We start from the raw sequence: 18,071 nt of genomic DNA on the forward strand, positions 1-18,071 counted from the left end.
TATATATAACGAGGTCATTCATGTCAAAAGCAGAGCTAATATCAAAGTTAATATAACGAGGTCATTTAGTGTTAATTTAATGATATAATTATTTGATTCAATCATTTGCAACACTTTGAATGGTCAAGCACTACTCATTTGAAATTTATGATTGGTTTTCAAATGACACCATTCAAGTCTAATCTGTATCATGAAATAATCTTCAACATTAAATGCATCATGATACTTATGTAAATCAGCTCAAAATTTATAGTGTTCATTACTTGCTTGAATTTGTTTTATAATCTCAATATGCATATTATGAATTCTACATGCAAAAGACTTAGCTAAATCAGACATTATAGAATGAAGAAACATAGAAAGAAGATCTACAAGCTTTCTAAGTTCGTAACAATGAACACTATATGATTAAGAATATGAAATGGAACAAACACTATTAAAAGTCTTAATAGATATAGTTTGGACATAACCTAGTAAATTGATATTATCTTCATCATCCTCATTACGTGTCAAGGGTAAAAGGATCATGGAGCTCAACATGTTGAAGATTATTGGTCTTTGGGTGCTTTATTCGAGAACTCTTTTAGGGCTCAATTTTTTTAAACATGTTGATCATCTAAATTTGCAGTTCTCTTTAAATGGCCATAAGAGTATCACTAAGGTTCGGGTCTACGGTAAGTGTAAACTTTAGCTTAGACACCAAATGATCATGACATAAATGCATGCAACACTAACTTAGAAATGAAATTGAGATCACAAATGATTCTTACAAGGAAAATCACAATATAAAAATAAAGCTAATTTTTTTTTATGTGAAGATTAATCAAGAACAAAAAACACCAATAAGATTATAAGCATGCAATACTAGATCCTTAAGTGTAAATGATTAATCAAATATAATGTCAAGGCAATGACTCCCAATTATCAAAGAGGACAAGGTAATATATAGTAGGAGTGATCATTTTTGGTTTGGTTCGGTTTTTATCAAAAAAAAAGTAACCCGACCGAAATTTTTTTTAAAAAAAACCGAAACCGGTTCAAATTGACCGGTTTCGGTTCGGTTCGGTTCGTTTTTTGGGACAAAAACCGGTTCAAACCGGTTTGGCTCGATTTTTTCCGGTTTGGCTCGGTTTTTTTCCAGTTTTTTTCGGTTTGGGTTCGGTTTAATTTGGTTTTTTTGGTTTCAAGCTTATAAAACCGAAACCGAACCGAACCGGTTGATTTTTTCAAAATTTTAATCGGTTTTTTTTCACGGTTCAGTTTTTTCAATTATTTTTTTCTGGTTTTCTCGGTTTAATCGGTCTTTTGGTTTTTTTCTCACCCCTAGGTAATAGATATCAATAACAAAAAAATTAAAAGGTTGATGCACAAAAATTAACAAAAAAAATGCAAGGTGGGTTTTTTTATTTTTATTTTTTTAATTATTTAGACATAAAAATAATATTAATGACAGCTCTAAATAACAATAACAAGTACAAAACTAAAGAGTGATTTACTGCTAAATTGCTTAGGAGTACGCTGGAATTTATTATCGATGATATGGCAAAGACATTGACATGGCACTGATATGGCAGTATATGATGATGGTGATGTGGTGTTTGACATGGCGCTGATAGGACAGTACATGATGATGGTGATGTGGTGTTAATGTGGCAGTGTTGGGACGGACATGGCGATGAAGTTCAAACAACGTGGTAGAGATTGGCAACATGGCTGATAAGATGGCAAAGGTTGTGTGCGTGGCAGCTGAGGTGGAAAGAATTGATGATGTGGCAGATAACATGTCTCTAGTAAATTAATTTGCCTGAGAAACTCTTGTTGTTGGTTTAGTTGCCGAGATCGATGGTGGAGATTTTTGAGGTGGTTGACGATTGATGGCAGGTGGCAGATCTTCCAAACAAAAGGAAATGCAAGGTTTGCTGGGAGAGGCTGGTTTTATCTGAGCAACGAGTGGTTGAAGGCTGATTCTTTTTTTCTTTTTTTCAAATTTTGATTATAAACAGGAAAAGACAAGCCATATATATTTGCTATGCTATTTTTTTTTTTTTCCTGTTGTTGAAAGCTTATCACAAGATTTAGGAATATAATGAATTTAAACAAGCCCATATATCATTTAATTATAAGAACAAAACAATAGATAAAAAGAATTAATGCAAGAGAGAAAAAAGTTAAGAATTAAAAGTAAAAATAAAAAACTATGAGGAAAAAAGAATTCGAAGAAGAGAAAAATCTATCATTTTATTTCATCATAAAAAATTGTCTTACAAATTTAGAGAGAAACTTATAAATAGCATAACCCTAAAACACTAAACTATTAGGCTTAAGCAATCAATTAAAATTATCTAACATAAATAACTCAAATAAAACAATAAAATAAGCTCAAATTGATTGAATCTCCCAACCAAAGAACATAAGGTTGGACTTCCCTCTATCGTCAATAATCATACACATACATAAATAGTGCCTCGGATATGATATCCCTGTCATATTTACTACATAAACATTACAACCAATCCCCATGATTGTTTTTCAAGATGAATGCTCTTCTATATCATGCAAGTTTTTGTTAGCAATTCACTCCCTAATTCCTATAGGCAGTTAGGCACCAAGGATATAAAAAGCACAAATATCTTTTATTTCAGCTATATTTTAGGAAAAATTGACTGAAAATATCCTGTAACTTTAGGGGGGGACCTTTATATTTGAAGAACAATTTTTGTTTCTGTTGATCCTAAAGGAGCAATAGGACTGCCACAACATAGATTGGTGTCGAATAGGTAGAATAGATGCTTTGGGGGCACAAGAGGAAAGGGAGATAAAAACAAAAGTTAATATATTCTTTCAATGGTTCAAGAGTTTCATAAACAAAAACCAAAAACAATAGGGTCAAATGAAATATTGGGAATCCAAGTGTACTCTAAAGTTTGAATAAGGTTGAGATAGGAGGACTAACGACAGCTATCACAGGCTCAGAGCAAAAGGGGCCTGATATTTGATGGTCAAAAGTACATTGGGTTGAAAAACAAAGCTTAAAAGGTTGTGTAAAATGAAAATAGGACTTCGTTTCCCTTTTATAGTTTGCAGGAGTTGTCTAATTTTTCAACAGGGAGTGCAAAAAACAAATAACATCACAGTAGTTTGATTATACTATTCTCATAGGCTAAAGATAAGGGGAGTTCAAGACATCGTATATGCATGATTGGAAACTTACGCAAAGCAGCATTTTGTTTTCCAGATAATTTAGTGAATTCTAGAAAATCTTCAAAATAATAAAGTGTACAATTGGATATAATATCAACCATTTATGATGTTGCTGAGTTTTCCAAGGAGATACATCAAATCAATAGCTATTTGAATCAATCACTTACTTTTACAAGACGGTTTGACAAAGGTGGGTGGGAGGGAGGTCGATATTATGGAACATGCGCACATGCATTGAAAGGTGAGGAACACACCTGGAACTACAAGAAAGGCAAAAACCAAGGTTGAAGTGCTTCATCGGCGAAAAGCATTGCCATCACCCACTTCAGTCCTTCCTTGTGAATAATGTGCACGACGACGGACGCTCTCCTCAATGGTTGAGCTCCCCCCCTTCTCAGCTCCATACACACTTTTATGAGCAGCATCTAGGAAATTCCTGCCACCCAACATGCTTGTATGAGTAGCTTCTCGTGCATCATCTTCCTCTGCCTTCCTCAAACGTTTCCATCTTTGCTCCTCATGCAACTCAGCATCAACTTGCATCTCCCGTAGCTTAGCAAGTCGCTCTTCTTCTGTCAGTTTAGAAGCGACATTTCGGCGTTTATAGTTTGAATCATAGCGAACGGACTCGGAAGAAGCATAAGACCTTGCTTCACGAGAACTGTTTGCATCCCTTCCCTTTCTATCAGCATCAAAATCTGTCCTGCCTTCCAATGAATACCTCTCATTCATTGACTTGCCATGATTCTTCCTGTGAGTATCCTGACCATCATTTTTTCCAGCTTTTGGGTGTGAGTACCCACGAGGAGATCGCTCTCTGTATTTTGAACCCCGATAGCTATTCCTTCCTCTCTGGTTTTCTCTTTCACTTGACTCACCATCTGAATCAACTTGTGCTTTATAATGATGCTCATCATACTTTGAACTCCTTCTATCACTAGTTTTTCTCCTCTTTTCCCCTTCAACTCTGACATCTTCTGAATCAGATTGTCGTTTGGAAGATGAATGCTTGTGATCACTAGTCTTTCTCCGTCTTTCCCCTTCACCACTGACATTTTCAGAATCAGATTGCAGTTTCGATGAATGCTTGTGATGCTTTCCTTTACTATGACTGTGCTTCTTTTGGTGTTCCTTTCTATCATGGTTCATCTCCTTCTCTTTACTTGCTTCAACCTACAAAAAAGTAATCATTGGTTCAGCAAGCGCACAAAACTGGTTATTTGCAATAAAAAGTTTGAGATTCTCCAATGATATTGATCTTCTTTCCCCTCAGCATGTAAATAGAAATGTTTCAGCTAATATTAAAAAAATAAAAGTATGCATGTCTGATGGGAATGTTGATGTCGCCAGGTTATGAGCCAAGGATACGTCTATGGTACCAAAGGTACTACTACCTTGAGATTAAAGTTTAACAGTTGATAGAACTAGCTATTCACCATCAATTTCATATCTAATAACGTATTTTCACAAAACCTAACAGACAGTTCTACATTACAAAATGGGAATGCATGATCAATTACATAGATGGAGAAAACAAAGATAAGGAAGCCATTCATTGAAAATTGTTATTCATCAAAAAAAGAGAAAAAGGAAAAAAACAGAGAAGGAAGCTTACAGATTTGCGAATCATGGCCATTTGAATGGGGTTGTTCTTGACACGGGCAAGGGCTTCTTGTTCTCGCTGGCGAATCAAAAGGAGAGGATCGGAATGGAGTTTCCTCCAAGCGTCATTGGAAGAGTGAGGCTTGTCCTCGAATAAGGCTCCAGGGGCAGACGACTGCTGGGCAGAAGAGGATGGCGCGTTGTTGTTGTTGCTACTGCTGGTGGTGCTGCCGGGAATGGATTCTTCAAGAGCCTTGAACGCAACTCCAACCCCCCCTCCGCTGGAACTGCCACTGGTCTTGCCAACTGCTAATCCCGAATCATAAAGAAATTCCAACCTTTCCTGCTTCCTGCCACATTTGAATAATCAATTAAGTAATAAGACCCTAACCCTAATCCTACTAACCCCAGTAGTACGATTGGTTGGTTGGTTGATTTTATTTGAATTGAATTTGAAGAAAAGAAGAGGACCAGCTTGCTGACACGATTGAATAATAATGAATAAGCGATTAATACCAACCCTAACCCTAGTAGTTTGATTAGTTAGTGGAATTGAAGGGAAGAAATGTAAAAAGAAGGAGATTCTTACGGGACAAGACCAGCTTGCTCCTGGAGAAGACGAAACTCAGAACGCTCACGCTCATCTTGAATCTGTTTGCGGAGCTCCTCCAACTTCTTCTGTTCGGCGTCGTGCTTCTGCTCAGCTTTCCACACGTTCTCTATGTTCCTAAGGCTCCCCGTGTGCCATCCCTTCTTGTTCAAAAACTTCAAAGCCATCGTCCGGTCACTATTTCTCTCTGCAACTCTTCTTCTTGTTCAAAGACACGGGACATGCACAGAATGATTTGTGTGTTTCTTCTTCCTTATTAAATAAATAAAAGAAAAGATGCAGCAGAAAACAACCCGGGAGGCGGCCGGACCAAGCCCAAACCTGTCTTTATTTATTTTTATGAAGGTGAGACAAAAGCCCAGGCCCAATAACAATAGTTTTATTTAATACGTGTGTTATCTGTGAGCCATTGAATTTGTTGAACCCAATACATACATACCCTCTGTGTGTTTAAAAAAAGAGCTATGTAATATGATTCTCCCTCCGGCCTCCACCAAATCCGAATAAATAAATGGGCGTGGAAATCACTAAAAAGCCACTGCCTGCCTCCGCCAGTGTCGGCCAGGCTGCCATCGCCACCCATCTCACACCATTATTGTTATGTGACCTCCTTTTCTTTTCTTTTCTTTTCATTTGTCACCACCATCCTGTCCTTTTTTCCCCTAAATACTAACAATAACAATAACAAACGGCACGTCGCTTACACGTTCGAAGTAGTAGAGACAGACATAGAGCATTACATTTTATTTTAGTTTCCTAAATAAATAAAATGGTCTCCCAAAAAAATCCTTGTATTTATTGGGCCGTTTCAAACCCTTTTCTTCTACCCTCCCCGTCCTTGTTTTTTCCGCTCTCTCCCGATTCTTCTACTTCTTCTAATATATAATATATATATAATTTTTTACAGAAAATTCCGTCGAAATTATATAAAAAGAAAAGGTTGCTGCGCAAGTATATATACTCCACATACATAAATTCATAATAAAAAAAGGGAGGACATTTCTCTTCTCGATCGATTGCCCTCCTCATTCAGAGGGTGAGTTGTTTTTAATCTTTCTTTCGGGATAGATAGATAGATAGATAGATCTGTTTGTTTTTGTTTTGTTTTGTATGATTGATTGACTGATTATATGATGTAAGACTGAAGAAGTGAATTTGGTTGTTGGATCTGGCAGGTTAGAGAGATCTGAGGAGAGAGTATTGGTGCTACTATTATTAAAATAAAGAAGATAAAAAATGGCTCATAGAGTAGATCATGAGTATGATTATCTGTTTAAGATCGTGCTGATCGGGGACTCTGGTGTTGGCAAATCCAATATTCTTTCCAGGTTTACCAGAAATGAATTCTGCCTGGAATCCAAGTCCACCATCGGTGTTGAGTTTGCCACCAGAACTCTCCAAGTATTTTCCTTTCCTCTTTTCCTATGCTCTGCTCTCAATATTTCTTCATTTTCTTTTATTATTCATTTCATAAATACATATTACTGTATTTTGTTTTATTTTTTTACAAAAAAGAAAAGGCACAGACATGACTCATATCTTGAGTTTTTTTTTTTTTTTTTGTATGTATTGTTTCGCTTTTTGATTGATTGCTTTTGCTATTATTCTTTATTTCCATCCATTTGTTAGTCATATGTTATCTTATCTATTCATGCTAATAGTTTCATTGTTAGCTCTTCCAAACCCAAAACTATTAACGACGATCCCATCCCCGTTTGATACTTAGTTTGTGATGCTCGTCCTTGTTGGATTCCTATTAGATAGAATACATTAAGTTATTCTAGTTCCCTTCCCTCCGCTTGTTTGATGATATGATGAAATGGAACCTTGCGCAAAACTATTTGCTCACCATACCATTACAACTCAAAGCTCCCCCTTTTGTATTCCATTCAATATCTGCTGTTTACACTTTGTGTCTAAGCCTCTTTATATGATTTAAGCTTCTAAATCTTTTGTATGCTACCGGGGCATTTAATTAACTGATGTTCGTTGCCTCCAATCAAACACTAAAACAGCTAGCTGATCATTATTTTATTTTATTTTATTTTCTTTTTGGTGAAGGTGGATGGGAAGACGGTAAAGGCACAGATTTGGGATACAGCAGGTCAGGAGCGGTACCGAGCTATCACTAGTGCTTATTATAGAGGAGCTGTTGGTGCTTTTCTTGTTTATGACATAACCAAGAGGCAGACTTTTGACAATGTCCAGAGATGGCTTCGTGAATTAAGAGACCATGCAGACTCAAACATTGTTATCATGATGGCTGGAAACAAGTCTGACTTGAATCATCTCAGGGCTGTTCAAGAGGAGGATGGTCATGCCTTGGCTGAGAAGGAAGGTCTCTCATTTCTTGAGACATCAGCTCTAGAAGCCACCAATATTGAGAAGGCGTTCCAAACCATTTTGACAGAGATCTATCATATTATTAGCAAGAAGACATTAGCAGCTCAGGAAGCAGCTGCCAATTCTACAGTTCCTGGTCAAGGAACCACTATCAATGTTGCCGATGCCTCGGGGAACACGAAGAAAGGTTGCTGTTCCACTTAAAGCCATACTTGAAGCTAGCAAGAAACCATATTTCATGATTATTATTTTTTTTTCCTTTTTGAAGTTTTGGCTAAGAGAGGGAGACATGTAGATTACTCTTTACCTGATTGAGTTTGTGAAATTGGAAAACGGTATTGTTAGAAGTTTCAGGGTGGTTTGCTCTTTATGTTTATTACTTGTATGTTACCTTTCAAACTGGAAGCGTGGAACTGACTGATAGCTGGGATTTTTGAGTACTGGGAGAAAGAGTGGTGTACATCATTTAATGAGCAAGTATATTGCTGAGAAAACTGTCTTGCAATTCATGCGTGCATTGTCTGAAATTGTCCCAGATAATTCAGTTCTGCTGTGGTTTAACTGCGCAGTGAGTACATAATATACACGTCATAAATTGCCATGACAAAACTCTCCAATTGGTGATTTTTATTACAGTTTAATATTGCTTGCTATGGTGGTACATACAATACCATAACAAAACAAAACAAAAAAAGACATACTCTTTGCATGCATATTGTAAATGCAAAGCCACAAACAATATGGCCCCAAAAAAGCTCATTTGAGGCAGAATCGGAGAGAGATTCATGAGATGATTCTACTTATCTACTCCATCCATGCTTCATGTATGTAGAAAGAAATAATACGGAGTCCATTATTGCTCCTCTCCCTGTTGTTGATTGTGACGGCTCTGATAGAACTGAATTAGCTGCCCTCGCAAGCTGCATTCCTTTACCTGAAATCAGGCCCACCATTTTATCAATACCGTTTGGATAGATATTTTATTTTTTTAATTGGAATGAAATGTTTTAGTTTTGAAATGTTTCAGTTTGAAGTGTTTCAGCATGTCATTTCAAGATTATACTATATATATATATATATATATTCAATAAACATCATTTAAATTCAAGATAAATTAATTATAAATTATGCAATACAAATACAATGTCAAACAAATATAATTTTAAAATTTAAAATATTTCTAAATAGTCAAGATTAAATAGATCTTTAACTTAAAGTAATTTAACTTAAACAAAATATCAAAATATTATGAAAGTAAAATGTTTTAACACAAATATTTTAAATATAAAGTTAGGTTAATGTTATCAAGAATAATGGAATCTAAAGCATCCTTTGTTTTGCTCAAATTCCTACAAAGTATAAACATGAAAAAAACAACATGAATATAAACCATATATATTAGTGATAAATCTAATTTTAAAAAATTAATATCATTGTTAATGAAAATAGTAATAATAATTTTCAATATTATTATTAATATCATTGTTATTGAAAATTGTAATGAAAAAGAACTTTTTATAATTGGGTGGTTTAATTAATTAAATTGAACAAGGTTCAATTTGATTCAATGGCTTTTCAAGAGCGGAACGAAACATGTGGAATGAAACAGGAACGTTCCGGGTGGAATTTAGCCGAAAAATCCGGAACGGACCGAGATTTAAAATGAGATGAAATTTGTTCCGTTTTGTTCCGTTTTTTGAATTGGTATGGAACGTTTCGGTCATTCCGAACAAAACGGAACAGAATTGACAACCTTGAAAAGAATTGAACAGCATGGTAGTTAATTAGAATTGAACATTTTTCTTTCTTCTTATCCAAGTGATTGATGAGCTCAGGGAATGGGCACAGAATACAATAAGATATCAGTAGTATAATTAATTATGAACAGAATTATGGTGTAGCAGACCTGTGAATTATATGTCACTGACAACAGATCCCCACATTCTTCAATAAGACCTCTTTCTCCTCCAGTCACCCTAGCTACTTCTGAGATCAAATGTTCTGTTTCTTCAGCCTGCATCAAGAAATGTTCAAAAGAATCATTCATGATGGGTTGGAGGATAAGAAATGGAGGCAAATTTAATTTTGGTTAAGGTAAGGATTATAGCTTGTGACACTATTTTGGCATATTAGACATGGGTGTGACAGAAGAGAAGGCAATTCTGTTTGGAAAAAGAGGGAAGCACCTACCTACTTCAGTTAACAGACTGTTCAGATTTTGTAGCGAACACGGGACCCTCTTTCTAACACTATGCCCTTATGCCGCATTGTTTTCCTTTGTAGGACACAATTAGGCTGGTCTCAAACAACCTTCCTCCTTCGAAAACTTTTCTCCATTGGTTCTCCTACCCGTGTGGTTGGCGTATATAGTTTATGGTTAGATGTTTTTTCACTTCCCAACAGAAGTACTTCCATTCATTGATTATTAGAGAAAAATGTGAGAAAATCCACCTCACCTTTGGCATAAGGCTTTCAATGTGAAAAGCTATTGTGTCCATCAATTTTGCTGCAGAGTTCAATGCCTCCCCTACCTCCCTAATATCAGCCTACAATGGACATCCATATCGTTGTCAGAGTACAGCACACAAGAATGATAAAACCCTGAAAGTGACCAAAGGAAAAGAGTAAAACATACTCTAGCATTTCCACTGATTGGAACTTGAAGTGAGGCATTCAACAAAGCTTGAATTGCTTCTGACAGGGATACTGAATAATCCGTTTCAAAAGCTGACCATTCATCCAGATATGGCATCTATAAAATTGATTCCATTAGAACAACAAATAGCACTATTGTTGCCGTAAACTATTACATGTAACTGTAGATTGTTTGGTCACAATAGAGATGCCTAAATGCAAAACACAAGTTAAACGCATCAACCAGGTGAGATACAGGCAATTTGTTTTTTTATTGTTATACATTATTATAGTTCTGGGGCAAAAGTTGATGAAGAAGAGGGAAAAAAAACTGTAGAATTCAATAGATACAATAAAAAAGAATGTGTGTGTGTGTCAGCAGCAGCAGCCTTACTTGAGCTTCAACGATGGTCCATAGAAGTTTGATTCTCTGCAGAAGGCCAAGCTCAACGCGTTTTCTTTTCACTGAGTTGTATAATTCTGCTATCTTGACACCAAGGGAATACAGGTTTCTCTACGAAAGACAAGAGAGGATTAATCACTTTTGAGATTGGAATTGAACAAAATAGCAAATATTAAGGAATGAGATAGTATAGTACCTCAGTTTCGCTTGTCTGAGCTTGTGTGGAAGCCTGTGCTTTTGCGTTGACAAATCTCCACTGTAGGTAGTGGTTGTGCAGCAGCTTGAGAGATTGCACATCTTCTTGGTGACTAGAAACTTTCTTTGTTTTTCTAGAAGCATCAATAGGGATCTTGGAGCAAGGGCCCACTGGAGGCAGCTTTGCAGATTTGAGTGAATGAAACAAGGAGGGATCGCAGCTGCTTGTAGATCGCTGTAAATTGAGAGAACGGGAGCAAGGGGAAGCACACGGATTGTTATTATTATTAAGCCTGTTAAGATTTCTCTCCGCTAGAAATCTAGTATCAGTATCGCCGAGGAGATCAGGAAGAGAGCTTCTGACATCATTATTGATGTTGTGATGATCCGAAGAGGAATCAGTGGAAATGGAGATCCCAGTGGATTTCAACAGCTTCGCAGCAGCCGATGATATGTTGATGTTGGAGGTGGAACGTTGATGCATCAATAGTAATTTAGAGTAAGAGGATGTGTTGATGGGGTTGAGTGTAGGGGTATCGGGCCTGTGACTATGGGTATGGGATCTTGGTTCGTTCTCCTTGGAAAGCTTGACCACAGCACGCTGATGATGTTGTTGTTGTTGTTGTTGTTGTTGTTTTCGCTGCGGGCTGCAGTCGGCGTCCAATTCCTGGCTGCGGCGCTGCCTTTGCAAGGAGCTGGAGCGCTGTTTATTGGACGGAAGAGGGGAAAGAGAGGAGGAGGGAGAAGCAATTGGAGACATGAACCTGGAACTGACCTCCCTCACCCTCGGCCTCCGAGGAGGAGGATTTGGGGGATTCGGGCCTAGGGTTGCCTGCTCTTGCTTCATCATCACCGATTATTCATTCATCTGCTCTCACAGTTGCGATTTATTTGATTTTATCTCAAAATATCCTCCAGACTAGACCGTCAATCGACTTCTGCAATTCGTATCTGTGCGTGAGAGGTACAAGACAGAAGATATCCGATCTGGCTGTGTTTAGGGCTGCTCCGCGATGCGAGAAAAAAAAAAAAAAAAACTAGCCGTTGCTGAAACCAAGGTAAGGCTAACGGTTCTATTTTCGAAAAAGCAGCATCTCATTAGAAAATAAAAAAAAACCAAAAACTCATTAAACTGGAAAAAAAACTCATTAGGATAACATGTTTAAAGTATCAATTCATGTAGCATTAATTTTTAAGTTTTCATTACAAAACATAAATTTTAATTCTATAAATATAAAATCTTATTTCTTCGAATATAGAAAGATCAAATACAATTGTACCTAAATCTATACAATAAAAAAATGTTTTCCTACTAAAAAAACTGGATCTTTAAAGGTGCTACCCAACTTAAACCTTTGCAACTATCACAATCAAATATTCAACTCAAACAAACAACCAAGTATAGTAATGATAAAGTTAATCTATCCTTCCATAAACATTCAGCTAGTTCTAGATTTTCAAATGAATTTTCTACATCCAGTACAATAAATCTTGAGAGAATTTCTAAAAATTTTTCAGTTATAAATATACATTACCACACAAACTCATCTAAAAAATCAATCTCTGATATTTCTAGCACTAGTTTTTAAAATGTTGATTATACCATAAATATACTTAAACTATTATATACAAACACTAACCAATTTTCTCCACCAACCTCCCCAACATTCTCATCTGTAATCGAAAACATCTAAATGAGCTGAATGTTAAACAAATTTTATTATAAAACACAAAATATTTTATTGATGATTTTTATAGTACCTGTAAATCTGAAAAGAGATCTTGATTTTTTAAGACTTTCAGCTTAAATTTTGTTGCATTACTTAAAGTTTAAATTTTGTTCTTTGAGTGGTTCGAATCATTTTATGTATTTGAACACCATATTACATATCCATTTTCAAAGCATGCATGTCCTATAACATCTAGAAATAAAACTCTTGTTTGGAAACTTATCAGTTGTACTTTTATTAAGTCTAAACATCTATCCTTGAGAAACCTCAAAATTCCTCATAATAGTCAGACTGTAGATGTTACCCCTTACAAAAACTCAAGTGAAGACACTATCATAAACACCAAACACATTATCAAGCAAAAGAACTTCACCAATACCAATCTCAATACCATAGGAAAACAATTGTCTAGAATAAATAAACAAATCTTAAAGACTATTGTTTCTCCAGTTGAAACTACAAAATCTGTAGACCAAAAGCTAAAAACCCAGTATTGAAACCATACAAAATTATAAGAACTAGCCAAACTCAATTCCAAAACAACAAAATTGACTTTCTTAAAGCCATTAAAGATCACCTTAACCACCTTGAAGCTTCGTCCTCCACCTTGATTGCTCTTGATGCCCTATAAGTTAGTAATAATCTCCAAATCTACACAAGCCACATAAACGCTATTCAAACTTACCAAACTCAGACCACTAATGAATAAGCCTTTCATGAAGAAACTCTTGAAATTAATAAATTTGTTTGGAGAAATCATACTCCTAAAACAATCATTGCCCTTGATATAACCCTCCATAATAAACTGGCTATTACAAACCAACAAAGATTCAGTGCTTTCTCTCTCTATGAATGGAACATAGACAGAATATCCGAATACAATATCCTAAACACCTTACAATAAATGATTATAAATGTCAATACCTATAAACCCCAAACTGAAACTTCAGACAAAGCTATAGTTGAATTTCTTATAGTTGGTTTTTCTGGTTAGTTAAAAGGATGGTAGGATTATCATCTCACTGAAACCCAACACCTTGAAATCCTTAACTCCATCCAAATGACTGAAGACCAAATACATATTCTTGACTCTGATGGAAACACCATCTAAGATGCAATTTCAACCCTCATTTTAACAATTTCCCTTCATTTTGTAAGAGATCATTTACTTCTCAAAGATAAAAATGTTGAACTTCTTTCCAACCTTAGATGCAAAAAACTCAGTGAGTTTCAATGGTACAAAAACATTTTCCTTACTCATGTCATGCTCCGAGAAGATTCAAACCAATCTTTTTGGAAAAAAAAATCCTTACTAGTTTGCCAACCCTCCAAAGAGAAAGAGTCAAGAATAAAATCGAAGACATTTTTATCTCCAAAGCAATCCCTTATGATCAATTAACATATGTTGAGCTTGTCATTTTACTCAAAAAGAAGGTCTTAAGATTTGTTAAGACCTTAAACTTCAAAAACACATTAAGTGGGAAATGAGAAGAACTAGATAGGAACTAAGAAGTTTTTGTCAATAGTTTAACCTATTCCTACCAAAGTCAACTTGTAATGGTTCATGCTTCAAATCTACCACCTTAAAGCCCAACAAACCACTTAATAGAAGATCAACCAATAAATACAAACGTTTCTATAGTAAAATTAAGCCATACTATAAAAAGACCACTACAAAGCCCACAAAACCTTTTCAATCAATACCAAAACCCAAGCCTAAAATTGATCTAAAAAACATTACATGTTACAAATATAGCTAGAAAGGTCATACCTCTATATTTTTTCGAATCAACACAAAGTTATATGAAATACAATTAGAAGAAGAAGGCATTCACCATATCTAAAACCTCTTGGTTAAAGCATCTAAGATTGAATCCAGGTCGTCAGACATTTATAAAGAACCCTTCCAAATATATGAGTTAGTAACATCCAGCTTTGGCTCAAACATATCAAACCATAACACTTGAAAAAAAAATGTCTTAACCCAATACCAAGAATTGATTCTTAAAGCTATTACAAGACTTAATGATCCTTAATAAAAAAAAAACAAAAAAAAACCTATATGGATAAACTTATGAGTTCCTTTCATAAGTCAAAGACACCACAACATGTTCAAAAACAATCATTATTGTCATCAACCAGTACAAATACCTATGACATTACCAAAATTCTCAACAACAAAAAATCTAAATATGTTGTTATTGACTGAACTACAAAATCTTAAACAAGCCCAATAAAAAGACTTCTATTTTACAACAGCTTCTTACAAAGTTAGAAAGTCAGTCTGATTCTAAACCAGAATCAGAAGATCAAACCTTAGATAATCATGCATTGGATCATGCATTATCAAATACTGAGCACATTCCTAAATATTTTCAACATGTTTTAACTCAAATTACTTCAAAGAAGTATATCATAAAAATTACATTAATCTTTTCAAATGATTGTAAAATAGACAGTGTTGTCTTGTTTGATATAAGTGCATATTTGAATTGTATTAAAGAAGGAATAGTTTTAAAACAATTTTTACAAAGCACTTCTGAAAAACTTTTTGCAGCAAATAATACTAAATTGGTTATCGAATACAAAACTCAAGCATTAATTTTTAATAATGAGTTTTATCTATAAAAAAAAATTATTACTAATGACATTAATCATACTGTTATTCTTGTCATTTAATTTATTGACATGATTACTACTTTAAAAAACTAGTAATGAAAGTACTATTTCAAAAATCAATGGCATGAAACTTGTTTTTCGTTTCATAGAAAAGCCAAAAACTAGGAATTTAAATCAATCAAGGCATGTTCTATTCATACTCATCACATCAATGCATTGATTCGAGGAAAGCAAGTTCATCTCATACATCTTAGACAAGATGTCTTTTTTTTAAAAAAAATTGTTTTTCGTTTCATAGAAAAGCAAAAAACTAGGAATTTAAATTTAATCAAGGCATGTTCTATTCATACTCATCACATCAATACATTGATTCAAGGAAAGCAAGCTCATCTCATGCATCTTAAACAAGATATCTTTTTACAAAAAAAAAAATTAAGCAGCAATTACAAAATTCTATTTTACAAAAAAGAATTTTAAAATTCCAAAACAAAATAGAAAAAAGAGATTTATTTTGATTTACCAAATGCGTTTTGAAAGAGAAAACAACATGTTGTTGATCTTTTTTATGATCATTTTAATGAAAAACAAATTCCTACAAAAACAAGACCTATTCAAATGAATGTTGAACTTAAAATCAAAGATTTAAAGTTTAAAGGCCTTGTATAAAAATCCAGATAACCTTGATCGTGTGTAGCTTTTTATGTTAACAAAAATTCTAAAATTGAACAAGGCACGCCAAGGCTTGTTATAAATTATAAACTTTTGAACAAAGCTTTGAAATGGATTGATATCCAATCCAAAAAAAAAATTTGTTACAAAAATTACATTCTGCATTCATATTTCAAAGTTTGATATGAAATTAGAATTTTGACAAATTCAAATTCATCCAAAAGAACATTACAAAACTGCATTTACAATCTCATATGGTCAATATGGGTGAAATGTCATGTCATTTGGATTGAAAAAATGCTCCCTTTGAATATTAGAAAATTATGAATGATATTTTCAATATATATTCAAAATTTTGCATAATATACATTGATGATGTTCTTATCTTTTTAAATTCAATAGAACAACATTTCAAACATTTACAGACATTCTTCTATGTCATAAAGAAAAATGGTTAGTTGTTTCAAAATAAAAAATTTCTCTTTTTCAAACTCATATTCATTTTCTTGGTCATTATATCTCCTAAAGAACAATTACACCTATAAAGAGATCTCTTATATTTGTTGCTAAATTTTTTGACAAAACTCTAGAAAAAACCCAACTACAAAGGCTTTTAGGATGTCTAAATTATGTTCTAGACTTTTATCCCAATGTGAGTAAAATAGAAAAACCCTTACATAATAGGTTGAGAAAGAACCATATTCCATGGTCTGATGAACATACTAGGATTGTTCGACAAATTAAAAAATAGGTTCAAGAAATTCCTTAGTTACATATTGTCAATCTCTTAGCTCCTAAAATAGTTAAGACATATGCTTCTGAGTTAAGGTACGGAGGTATTCTTAAACAAGTACAAAATAACAAAGAACAAATTCTTTAATTTACATCTGCACATTTGAATGATTGTTAAAAGAACTATTCTGCTATAAAAAAAAATTTCATTATGTTATGCATTACAAAATTTCAAAGGGATTTATTAAATCAAAAATTCTTTTTACGTATTAATTACAAATCTATTAAATGAGTTTTATAGAAAAATGTTCAAAATATTACTTTAAAACAAATGTTTGCCCGATGGTAAGCTATATTAAGTATTTTTTATTTTGAGACAGAATATATAAAAGGAGATTCAAATTTCATTCCTGATTTTCTAACTAGAAAATTTCTCTAAAACAGGTTCTGATACCTTCTAAATCCAGAGACAAAGGCAAAGCCCCACGAATAAAGTTTGAATCTCTAAATTCTCAAAAATTACAAAACCCTGCAAAACTCCTTTCCTTAACCATTTCATCTACAAAACCAATTACAAATCCTGGTATGAAGCAGTAATTGAATATAAGGAAGCAGAAAGCTTTTTACAAGTACAAAATTGGATAGAATCCCTATCCAATTCATCAAAATTGCTTTTAACCTTACAAACTATCAGCTAAAAGTCATCATAGGAAAAAAAAAGCCTTCTTAAAGAGGTAAAACTATTAAACCAATTTTCAAAACAAAAGCAGGTTTTTCCATACAAAACCACTATTTCCTTTTGATCCAAATTCTTCATTTGAACTGTTGTTGCCAATTTTTGAGTCCCCGCACAAAAAAGGAGAAAATACAAAAAAAAGTTCAAAAAAGTTAAAAAAAAAAGCACCACAACATGGTGTCATTTTAAACGGCACTGTGCTTCTTTTTCTTCCCTTGGACGTGTAGCAGGGGAAGAAGAGTTTTTTATTTTGATTTTCCCCCGCTTTTCTCCCTCTTTTTTCCCTCTAACTTGTACAAACCCTAACAAAAACCATACCCACATGCCCATGCCACCATGATGAAGAAAACCAGGGGAACCATGCCCTATAAGCAGCTTCCCATTACCCACCTTACCCTGCGCCATGGCAGGGGTAAGGTGCCCCTCTCCTCCTGCACTTATAAATACCAGGGGAGGCAGAGATAAAATAGGAGGGGATGATTTGGGATGAGGGAGATTGTTTTTTAAACCAAAATATAGGGAGATTTTAGAGAGAGGAGATGGACAAAAAAACAGGAGGGGTGAATGAGGAAAAGTTTTTGGAGGGGGGACGAATGA

At 34.4% G+C, this 18,071-nt stretch overlaps 3 protein-coding genes across 5 annotated transcripts; 1 reads left to right on the plus strand and 2 right to left on the minus strand.

Annotated features, from left to right (window-relative positions):
* Window positions 1-3,260: 3,260 nt before the first annotated feature.
* Window positions 3,261-5,695, minus strand: LOC7459914 (uncharacterized). Its single transcript, XM_002308695.4, has 3 exons — window positions 5,393-5,695; window positions 4,817-5,153; window positions 3,261-4,374 (listed from the first exon to the last, which is right to left on the minus strand). Exons 1-3 carry the CDS (start codon window positions 5,578-5,580, stop codon window positions 3,496-3,498), a joined length of 1,404 nt encoding a protein of 467 aa, XP_002308731.1. The 5' UTR covers window positions 5,581-5,695; the 3' UTR covers window positions 3,261-3,495.
* Window positions 5,696-5,918: 223 nt separating this feature from the next.
* LOC7489179 (ras-related protein Rab11C) lies at window positions 5,919-8,250 on the plus strand. Its single transcript, XM_002307802.4, has 3 exons — window positions 5,919-6,449; window positions 6,589-6,814; window positions 7,475-8,250. Exons 2-3 carry the CDS (start codon window positions 6,650-6,652, stop codon window positions 7,958-7,960), a joined length of 651 nt encoding a protein of 216 aa, XP_002307838.3. The 5' UTR covers window positions 5,919-6,449; window positions 6,589-6,649; the 3' UTR covers window positions 7,961-8,250.
* An 88-nt stretch (window positions 8,251-8,338) lies between these two features.
* Window positions 8,339-12,048, minus strand: LOC7458455 (protein ENDOSPERM DEFECTIVE 1). Of its 3 annotated transcripts, XR_002982391.2 has the most exons (7): window positions 10,990-12,048; window positions 10,785-10,904; window positions 10,392-10,508; window positions 10,213-10,302; window positions 9,947-10,101; window positions 9,663-9,770; window positions 8,650-8,690 (listed from the first exon to the last, which is right to left on the minus strand). XR_002982391.2 is itself a non-coding variant. In XM_024603187.2 (6 exons), the coding sequence occupies exons 1-6, from the start codon at window positions 11,836-11,838 to the stop codon at window positions 8,610-8,612; spliced, it is 1,365 nt and encodes a 454-aa protein (XP_024458955.2). In that variant the 5' UTR covers window positions 11,839-12,021; the 3' UTR covers window positions 8,339-8,609. The 3 variants fall into 3 exon arrangements, 2 of the variants coding, with proteins under 2 accessions (XP_024458955.2, XP_024458956.2); XM_024603187.2 differs by lacking the exon at window positions 9,947-10,101 and having other exon boundaries at window positions 8,339-8,690; window positions 10,990-12,021; XM_024603188.2 differs by lacking the exons at window positions 9,663-9,770; window positions 9,947-10,101 and having other exon boundaries at window positions 8,339-8,690; window positions 10,990-12,044.
* Between the last annotated feature and the right edge of the window lie 6,023 nt (window positions 12,049-18,071).

This window comes from Populus trichocarpa, chromosome 6, assembly GCF_000002775.5.
Source record: "Populus trichocarpa isolate Nisqually-1 chromosome 6, P.trichocarpa_v4.1, whole genome shotgun sequence".
Taxonomy (NCBI): domain Eukaryota; kingdom Viridiplantae; phylum Streptophyta; class Magnoliopsida; order Malpighiales; family Salicaceae; genus Populus; species Populus trichocarpa.

What these genes read in the sequence shown, in the direction of transcription:
- LOC7459914 (XM_002308695.4), bottom strand. Translation starts at nt 5,580, where the DNA reads ATGGCTTTGAAGTTTTTGAACAAGAAGGGATGGCACACGGGGAGCCTT. An exon ending in GAGCAAGCTGGTCTTGTCCC is followed by an intron (nt 5,154 to 5,392) that starts GTAAGAATCTCC and finishes CAAATGTGGCAG; the next exon opens with GAAGCAGGAAAGGTTGGAAT. An exon ending in TGGCCATGATTCGCAAATCT is followed by an intron (nt 4,375 to 4,816) that starts GTAAGCTTCCTT and finishes ACTTTTTTGTAG; the next exon opens with GTTGAAGCAAGTAAAGAGAA.
- LOC7458455 (XM_024603187.2), bottom strand. Translation starts at nt 11,838, where the DNA reads ATGATGAAGCAAGAGCAGGCAACCCTAGGCCCGAATCCCCCAAATCCT. An exon ending in CAATCAGTGGAAATGCTAGA is followed by an intron (nt 10,303 to 10,391) that starts GTATGTTTTACT and finishes TGTCCATTGTAG; the next exon opens with GCTGATATTAGGGAGGTAGG. An exon ending in CAGTGACATATAATTCACAG is followed by an intron (nt 8,691 to 9,662) that starts GTCTGCTACACC and finishes GCCTGATTTCAG; the next exon opens with GTAAAGGAATGCAGCTTGCG.
- LOC7489179 (XM_002307802.4), top strand. Translation starts at nt 6,650, where the DNA reads ATGGCTCATAGAGTAGATCATGAGTATGATTATCTGTTTAAGATCGTG. An exon ending in TTGCCACCAGAACTCTCCAA is followed by an intron (nt 6,815 to 7,474) that starts GTATTTTCCTTT and finishes TTTTTGGTGAAG; the next exon opens with GTGGATGGGAAGACGGTAAA.